Raw genomic sequence first — 9,746 nt, 5'->3', positions numbered from 1 at the left:
CTACTACCTGGGCTTTGATTGAGAAGAAAGAAAGAAAGAAAGAAAGAAAGAAAGAAAGAAAGAAAGAAAGAAAGAAAGAAAGAAAGAAAGAAAGAAAGAAAGAAAGAAAGAAAGAAAGAAAGAAGAAAGCCAGTCTGAAAGTGATGAATCATTGGGAGGGGACTGTGTTTAGGAACTGTAAAATAGGACCAGAAGCACTTGTTTGCCCCTGTGCCAAATGAGGACATGGTGGGAAGGTGCCATCTAGAAACCAAAGGAAGACCTCCCCAGATAACAAATCTGCTAACACTTGATTCTGGACTTGTCACCTCCTACACAGAAGACAACACATTTGCATTGTTTATGAGATACCCAGTTTATTGTGTTTATTTGTTGATATTTTGGTGGTAGCACTGTGATCAAACCCAGGACCTTGTGCCTGCTTGGCAAGTTGTCTACCACTGAGCTACTCTCCCAGGACTTGTTAGTTTATTTTACCCTCAGGTCTCCACAGGTGGCCAGCCTGGGCTGCATAGGTAATTCTTTTCCCTCAGCCTCCTGAGTGGCTTGGGTTATGGCATGTGCCATCATACTGAGCTAGGGTATTATTGGAGTTGTTGCTGTTGTTGCTGTTGCTGTTTTTGTCACAGCGGCCTGATGGAGTAAAACACTAGGGCTTGTGGTATACAGCTTTTCTGTAGAGACCCCACTGGTAGGAGAACATGGGTACTTGCTGAGAGGTGGGCAAGAGGTTCAGAAAAGTACCAGCACCACTTCCTAAAACTTCTCTGTCAGCATGGGAGGGTGTGGCAACTGGGAAGAGGGCATAGATGGGGTTGTAGAGAAGGAGAGGGGAGGGAGGGAGGGAGGGACTCAGTCACAGTGGGGTGAGGAGGAAGGTGGGCTTGCATTGGGAATTAATGAGTGTGTCTAACAAGAGAGGACCCATGGTAGAGTGTATGGACCGATAGCTATGTGAATGAGTGAATCAACTCTGGTTCTTGGGTGGGCATGTGTGGGCCCCACAGGAAGACCCCATCATACCTAGCACACCCCTCTCTTCCTGACAAGGAAGCTAGAGCTCTGTGTGCTTGTCCTCAGCCCCCTTTAACTCCTGGATCTTCTGAGGCAGGGTCTTGGTCCAGAACTGCAGCCTGTGTGCCTTCAGGGCCTGGCCCACAGCAGGCTGGATGTCCAGCTGCAGGTACTGCTGGTCCTTGTCCAACAGTGGCCAGTGTGGTAGGCCCTCTCCGTTGGGGTTCCTGTGCACATGCCCTCCCAGAAGGGCAGGGCGAGGGTCAGTCTGAGACCCTTTGAACTCAGACCTGACCTTCCACCCCAATTATGGACAGGGCATCCAGCCAGGCACACAGGGGTATTGAGAATGTGGAAAGGGGTCCCTATGTAGGAAAGCAATGACCTCTCACTACTGTCATTCCACAGAGGGCAGAGCAGCCTGGCCTGCGTTGCCCTTCCCTGTGAGAGGCTGGGTCCCATGGTAGCCCAGCACTATGGCTCACCCTCTGGACCACTGTGAGAAGAGACAGTGACCTGCACCCAAAAAGCACCCTCTTTCAGTGTGAGTCAACCTGTTAGGTAAGAGGCTAGGATGTGATGAAGGAGACACAATAGCTAATGAGGTCACTTCAGACAAGGGAAGCAATTGAGGACCCGTGTCCCCTGGCAGGTTTTCTCACCCATTTCGAGCAAAGTTGGCCCAGTACTTCATCATCCTCCTGCCAAGCAGCTTCTCCTCCTCAGTGAGCTCAACTGTGGGAGGAGGAAGCTAGGGTCCAGGTTCTGGCCAACCCCATCCAGCTGTCCACTCCTGTGCCACACTCACCACCCCAGTCCCAAGCTTGTGTCCCTTCCCTATCACAACAATCCTGGGGCCAGGCCCTCTGCTTGCCCAACCTGCCTTTACTACTCCCAGCCTTTAACTGAATGAACACTGGGCTCCTCCTTGGGCTAGCAGTTTCCTTATTCGAACACTGTGAAGTCATTTAAGAAATGATGAGGCTTTTACCCAAACCCTTCTTCTCCTATGCTAGACACCATGTTTGGGTGGGAATAGGTAGAAAACAGTGTAGACTAGAGTGGGAAAGGTCTAACCCTGGAATGACCTGTTGAGGTATAAGATGGTAGACACTGGATCCCATGTTCTCTCTTAGCCCCAGTTTCTCATTGTACCATGAGAGTGATTGTCACCCTGTAGTCATGAGAATACTCTTGTGGAACAAGGAGAACTCACCCCCGAAGCCATTAATGAAGGATCCAAAGACAAAGTTGACTTCGTCACCATGGTCAGCCTTCACATGTGGAGGCCTCAGGTTTTTGATGAAGCTGGGTGGATGCTGGAACTCATAGAAGTAGACAGGAGCATGGGAGCCTGGAGTGTGGACGGGATATGTCACTCTTGGTGACAACATTGCTAGTTCCAGCACTGTTTGAATCTTTACAGTGGCTTGGAAGTCCAAAATGAGTCAGGGTGTAATTGGAAGGCTCTTTGTTAAGTCATATCTTGGACTTCTTGGCTATGTGGTCACAAGCAAGTCCTTGAGTGCCACTACCTTAGATCCCTCCTCTGTAAAATGAGTGTGATGTCTATCTCTTACTCTAGCCATAAGGATTTACTGAGATGAGGGCCTTCAGGTGCCTGAGACAGGGTCTAGATAAAGACATGTGTCAGGACCTGACACCAGACCTCACCTGGGACCCACAGCTCTGAGCTGTCTCCTAGGAATCTAGGATTCAGGTTCAGACACACTCACTCTGATACTGTGCTACTTGGAGTGCAGGCATCACAAACATGAAGTCTGCCATCATCTCCTGGAACTGGATTCGGAGGGTGTGGGGGTCCTCGTTATCTCCCATGTACTCCTCCATCAATAGGTCAGCACATTCGGCAGGCAACTTCATCTAGTCCAGGTGACCAGGGAGAGTCAGGTTAGGCAATCTCTGGGGCAGGGAGGCAGGATCTAAAGGATAGGGATTGGTGTTTGGGATGTGTCTGGGAATAGGGCAAAGGTGTCAAGCTGTGCTGCCCCACCACAAATGCACATAGAACTATCTTTGTTCCTGGGGATTACTGAAAAGGAAGAGTGTCTGGTTGCACTCTGCCTGGTGCAGGATCCCAGAAGTCTCACCATCTGTGCTGATGTTCTCTGCAGAACAGCTTGCGCGGTCTCTCTGTCTATGTCTTTCTGGATTTCAGGTGGGCCCAAGATCTGTGTGGTGAAATGATAGTCTAGAGTTGGGGATGGGATATCCAGGAGGTATGAAGTCTAAAGCTGCTCCCACCTGACACTATCATGAGGATTTTGTAGAGGGGACTCACCATGGGAATGATCCAGCCATACTCATCATTGTTGACACCAATGATGCTCGGAACAGGTTGAAAATCAGCAGAGGCCAGAAGTTCCTGGGGGTGCCTGGGTAGGAAGGCCCCATCCACCACAGCAGGAATGATCTTGAAGGGCTAAGGGGGCACTCAAAGTCCATGATTATGGGAAGAAAAGTCTCTTTTCTAATGACTCCAAAGTTACCTCCAAAGCATCCTAACTAACTCATGATGCATTCATAGATTCTATACCTTGTTCAGCATATTTTTATATCAATTCCCATTTAGGACTATGAGGATATAAGAAGACCAAGCCCTGGAAATGAGTTCCTTCTTCCACAGTAGAAAGCACTGTATTTTCCTTAGACCATAACCCCTGTCTCTCACTAACATCCATTCATCCTACCTTGGTAATAGCCAGCATTTCCTGTTCACTCTTGCCCCGCAGGCAGCTCACCAGGGCCTCTGACTCTACTTGCCCACAGGCAGACAGGTTGGCCACCATCTGTAAAGAAAGGGCAGTGTTGCCTAAATCTTAGCTCTGTGCAGGTTGCTCTTAATTCTCAAAGTGTACCCTGTTATACTTCTACAGATGTGAAATTCTTCCACCTTGCCTGAAGCTCAGGTGTCAGCCAGAGGAACCATCCTGCTTATATGGGCCTTCTGAGGAAAAGGACCTGGGTACAGCTTTGCAGAACATAGAGCAAAATCAAACACTTGAGGCAGAGGAGTGTGGATTCTGACCTTTGTACTCCTCTGAAACCCTGGGGTGGTGGCCAGTCTCGAAGACATCTGCATGGTCTTTGTTACAATGGAACAGACAGAGTGGCAGAGGCCCTGAAGGTGATGGGTGAGGCAGCAGATTTGGCCAGGGGCAGTAAAGGATACTCACTGTGGAGACATCTTTAGAAGAACTGGTGATGAGTCCAGGCAGCAGGGCCACCCCACTCTCCATGATGGCACCATGGAAGAGTCCTTGGGACATTGGAGACACCACATGTGAGGACACACTAGTGCCACCTGCAGACACGCCAAAAATGGTGACTTGATCAGGGTTGCCTCCAAAGTGGGCGATATTCTGCTGGACCCAGCGTAGGGCGGCCACTTGGTCCAGGTAGCCCCAGTTGCCAGTGGCATGCTGGTCTCCAGTGCTGAGAAATGGAAAGGATGATGGTCAATGGATGGTCCTCTGTCTACTCAGCTCTCATTGACCATCCCTATCCCAGACTCACCTGAAAAAGCCCAGAACTCCCAGGCGGTACTGGATACTGACCACCAGTACATTTTCAATGGCTGCCAGAATAGAACCATCACACATGGAAGCTGAGCCCACCACCAAGCCACCACCATGGATACAGACCATCACCTGGGAAATCAGGAGATATACCATGTGGTGGCCACCCTGCCAAACTCCATCCTGGCTGAAGCCCTACTCTAAACACCACTTTGGCTTATGTAGCTACCCACACAGAATGCTAGTAGGACCTCATGACCTAGGGCACTGGTGACAGAGTAAGTTCAATTTGGAGGATCACACCTCTCATACTTTTGGAGTCTAACCAGGAGGCAGAATGTGGATCTCTTCCTCTCAGAACTAGTATAAAAGGAAAAAAAATTGATGTTTCTGTGATTATCCCACTTGAACATTAATTTAAAGTGTCATCTAATATCTGGTCCCAAAAATAATCCATTGTCATGGAATTTAGTGATCTCAGAGTGTAGCATTTGTGCTCTTGAATGGATCTCCTGAGTACAAGCTGGGGAGTTGATCATTGGCTTAGAACACCTGGCCTCTGAGCGCATCCAGGGCTCTTTGACTCCATGCCTAGGTCAGATTCCTCCCTGCATAGGAGGCCTTCTTGGAGCTGATAGTGAGAAACTTTTCATGATAATTCACTCCACAGTGGTGGCCAGCTGGACCTGTGACTTCCAGTGTCATTGGTATTGTTATGTAGTACTTGGGGTCAATCCCAGGCCTTCACAGCATTGTGCTAGCTCTCTACCTTGAACCATGTCCCAAGCCCACTTCTAATGTTCTCCCCAAAAATGTTCTCCCACCCTTCAACTGACCATGACTTAACACTCACAGGCAGATTAGATTCCTCACGGGCATGTGCAGGCGCGAAGATGCTGAGGTACAGGCAGTCCTCTGACATGGGGACGGGAGGCCAGTTAATACCTTGTAGGTTCGGATTCTCTGTATTCATTATATCTGCATTTTGCAGACACCTGGTGACAATGGAATACAGTTACTCCAGGGGCTGAGCAGTGGTCAATTCAGACCTCAGGTCCTGACTCGATCCCAGAGAACCTCACTCCCTGCCTTAACTGATGCCTTGCCTCACATGATACTTCTTTCAAGTGATTTCCCACTGAGTTCCAGGCCACAGGCTCTGGGGAAGCAGGGATGGATTCCAGACCCCCAGGGAGGCCTCAAGGTTGTTGAGAACTTGATTCCACCTCCTCTGAGGCTGGGCAATCCTGACTCTAGGGTCCTGTCAGGGAAACACTGGCTGTCTGTGTTGACAAACAACACTTATCCCTGTCCCCATTCAGGCCTGGAATAGCATACGTGTCCCCACACAGCTGGTGCCTGAGTGGATGGAGGTTAGTTCTCACAGAAGGGTAATGGGGCATCCCACAGCCCAACTCGAGACTCTCAGAAAACCTCACCCCTCCACTGAGTCTCGAGCTTTAAGCACATGCCCCTTTCCCTTGGCCCTCTAGGTGGGGTTCCCAAAGAGCCACTATTACCCTCCTCAGGGATCTTCAGCATCAACTGCTGGAGTCAAGGTCTTTTATAGGTTCAGAGAGCCAAGCCGACCCTCTCCCAGACACATCTCCCCTGGTGGGAGTGAACACCTGGAGTAAGCCAAATCCAGGGACATGTGTTTCTGCTCTTGTGTTCAGCACCTGGAGCTAATGCCTGTTGGGTTCCAGACCCTGAGGCAGGGGCCTGGCAGAGTTACTCCTGCATTGGAAGAATGAGTGAGGAATTGCCCCAATGCAGAGGGATATATTTTTATATATTTGTTTATTTAGGGCCTGGGTTTCAAAGCCCATGCATTAGGTTGCTAAAAACACATTACCACTGGTCTACAGCCCCAGAGCTTTCAGTGCAGTTTAGATGAAAGAGCCACTGCAGCCTGGCCCAGGGCTTGGAGTATCCACCCTCACCCCAGCCCTGAGGTTTCCCAGGAGAACTTACATGGCTGGGTGGGAGGTTCCATCCCTCACACCACTCCAAGGTTCAGGCGGCTCAGGGGCTGCAAAGCGCAGTGGTCCTAGAGGTGGCTTGGCAAAGGGAATTCCCAGGAAGGTGTGGACCCCCACATCGGTTTCCTTCACATGAACAAGGCTGCCCCGCACCTGCCCAGTGTGAGTCGTCCGGATGGGGCTGACTGAGTCCTGGCCTGTGGGCAGAGAGATGTACGTCAGGATCAGGTCTCATTAATCAGCTGCTGACCTACAGCACTGGGCCTGGTTGGCCCTCCTCAGCTCAGCCTTGTTGGAGGGAGCCTGATCTGTCAACATTCACTTCTGAATCTTTCTGCCCATCCCTTATCCCTATCCCCACCACCACTATCACTCCACCAGCTCACAGCCTATCCTTCCAGGCTCACCAGGCTCTTGTGACTTGCCACCATCTTCTCCGCCCTACCTTCTTCCAGAAGAATGTCTTTTGGGCTAATGGTGCAAGAGTGTCCATGGCACTCACTGTGCCAGGTCATGTCATGCACTAGGAGGACTGTGGGAATGGAACTAAAGTTTCCCATCCTCAAGGATGTCATACTTGAGAAGACAAGAAATGACATAGAGAATCACCATTCATGAAAGGAGAAACGGACGTATGGAGGGGAACTATGAGTTCAGACCATATACATTTTGTTGTCCCACCTAGAGTTGGGGATCAAGGTAAGGAGCCTATGGAAAGTTAAGCTAGATATATCTGGCTTGCCCAAGTCATGATATTTGGTAAAGGTTGATGTGGGTCATGCTGGGTTTAAATCTTCTCTCTACCCTAGAATGGGCACGCTCTTGGGTGCTATGCAGCTCTCTGGCTGTCCCAGTTCACTCTGTGCCTCAGGGTGCAGGTAGGAGGCAGTCAGGTCCAGAGTTCTCCTGCTATTGTTGACATCTCCCCAGCTCCCACATCACCAGAGCCTTCCCTCCCCCAGGCTCAAGATCTCACTCTAGAATGTGGTAGATCTGAGCTGGTTTCCATAAGAAAAACTTGAAAACTCCAAACCTCCTCCTCTCTCCCACCAGATTCCCCTAGGATCTGCATGTTTGATGCTCCCTGGTACAGGTCAGGCCAGGGCAGCAACCACTCACAGGACCAGAGGAGGAAATTGGCCAGCAACTCTCCAAGTCCAAAGATACACTCCTGTCCCTACCAACATGCTGTGTCCACACAGTGCCTTGCCAGAGGGATCGTGGTCCATGTAACTCATGTGGTGACTGGCCACTATGCCTGATTTTGTAATTACAAAGGACAAAGTCTGCAAATATTGCTGCTCACAGTCTGATGACATAATGTAGCTGCTTCTTTGAGGAGAAGCCCTGCATGAAACAGCAGCAGGAATCTCACACATGTATGTATGTAGTGATGTGAAGTTTCCTCGTGCCCAGATGAGGAAAATGTCACACTAGAAAATATGGGTTTGTGACCACTTAGGTGAGAGACAAAGATGAGTAGTGTGTAAGACCTAGACCCTATTTAAGACCTAGATGGGCCTGTGGAGGAGCCAGGACTGGGTGGGCAGGAAACTGTGGGATGCAAATCTATACCTCTCGGGACTCAGGTATTTTTTTTTTTTGGAAGTGAGTTACAGAAAAAAGACTGTTGAAAATAGAATCCTTCAGGAGTGGAAGCTGGGCTGGGGGTTGTGGCTCAGAGGTACAGCGCTCCTCTGACATGCATGAGGCAATGGGTGCGATCCTCAGATCCACATAAATATAAAATAAAATATTGTGTCTACCTATAACTTAAAAAATAAATATTAAAAAGAAAATAGAATATTTCAGTAAAGCCAGAAAAATCTTTCTGCTGAGAGTGTTCTGGTTCTCTAAGGCCCCAGGTAAGGGAGGAAGCCTGTCAGTGGTGGTCCAAGGGGGACAAGGGAACATGGATTCCTCAGTGCATATTAGACTGGGAAATTTGGGGCAATGACCAACACCCATAATAGGAGCCTTTGCAGTGGGAGGGATCCAGGGCTAGTGACACTCCCTGGGTATGGTACTCTCATGCCAGCACCTTTTGATAAGAGCCTAGAGACTTGTAGCAGGTACAGAGCACTTCGTCTTGCTATAGAATATAATCCAAAGATTGCCAACTTTGGTTTTCCAATGAAGGGAACCCAGCAGTCACTCAGATCAGCCTTGAGAAATGATACCACGGCTACTGTAAACCCCAGGGCCATTACCTTTCCTGTGGATCCTACCGAAGGTGCCAGCACTTCTCTGGCCAAGGGGTCAAAACACTCAGAGCCAAATATAACCATCAAGCTCTTATATTGTTGTTGTTATTATCCAAGGGTGAGTAGTAGCTACAGCCACAGCCACCATAGGAGGAGAAGTCCTCTATCTCTGTGGCTTTTCAAGGAGGCTTCTCACTTGCCCATACTGTGCCCCTCAGAATCCCCTCACACTAGCTCACTCCTCCATGGGGGGTGTCCCCATGCAGCTCTGACCCTCTCTGGCTCACCCTCCAGCCCCTCATCCCCTTCTTCTGTCTCCTCTACCAACTCCCCCGCCCTGGTGCCTTCCCTCCAGGCTCAGGCTCTGTCTCTGTGCACTTTGGCAGATCCAACCTGGTCTCTACCACCCTCTCCATGGCAGCCTCACCCTGGCCCTGGATGAGGAGCATCAGGAGCCCATAGGCCACGAGGATGAGCCAGGCAGAAAGTCGATGCAGGCACATGGTTGGCTCCCAGGGCTGCTTCTGTATTCTCTGGGCTTCACCTGGAAATGCAGAGCAGCATTCTGCCAGGTGGAATTTGAACCTCACAGCCAGGAGGTGGGGAAATGGGTGGTGCCCTGCAAGGTGTGTGCTGCAGGAGAGTCACTCTGAACTCTCAGAGGTCATGGAGCCAGTGTGCAGCGAGCAGGGCCCTACCCCTCTTCTTCCCATGGCCACCTCCCAAGGTGCCGCACAGCCTCTGCAGCCCCTCTGAGATCCCAGGACCCCTCTCCTCACATCTGGAGTCACTAACTCCCTGTCTTTGCTCTCCCAGGCCCATGAGCGTGTTGGGAAGGAGAGGAGGGAGCACAGAGATATATGTAACTGGAGGAACCTGGAGGGCTTCTCTGAGGGGGCAGAATGAATATTTCCAGAGATGGAGAAATACAGGTGGCCTTGATGGAGTGAGGGGAACTCCTTACACAATGGCAGGGAGGTGTGACTGTGACCTTCATAGCTGACTGG

General features: G+C 50.2%; 1 protein-coding gene across 1 annotated transcript; it reads right to left on the bottom strand.

Annotated features, from left to right (window-relative positions):
* Positions 1 to 336: 336 nt before the first annotated feature.
* LOC101971870 (cocaine esterase) lies at positions 337 to 9,289 on the bottom strand. The gene is made up of 12 exons (XM_078032444.1): positions 9,167 to 9,289; positions 6,528 to 6,732; positions 5,407 to 5,548; positions 4,552 to 4,685; positions 4,212 to 4,470; positions 3,726 to 3,824; positions 3,317 to 3,457; positions 3,126 to 3,206; positions 2,751 to 2,898; positions 2,231 to 2,368; positions 1,677 to 1,749; positions 337 to 1,241 (listed from the first exon to the last, which is right to left on the bottom strand). The coding sequence occupies exons 1-12, from the start codon at positions 9,240 to 9,242 to the stop codon at positions 1,055 to 1,057; spliced, it is 1,683 nt and encodes a 560-aa protein (XP_077888570.1). The 5' UTR covers positions 9,243 to 9,289; the 3' UTR covers positions 337 to 1,054.
* Positions 9,290 to 9,746: the final 457 nt, after the last annotated feature.

Source organism: Ictidomys tridecemlineatus, chromosome 15, assembly GCF_052094955.1.
Source record: "Ictidomys tridecemlineatus isolate mIctTri1 chromosome 15, mIctTri1.hap1, whole genome shotgun sequence".
In the NCBI taxonomy this organism is placed as follows: domain Eukaryota; kingdom Metazoa; phylum Chordata; class Mammalia; order Rodentia; family Sciuridae; genus Ictidomys; species Ictidomys tridecemlineatus.
This window is presented reverse-complemented; position numbering and strand designations above follow the sequence as displayed.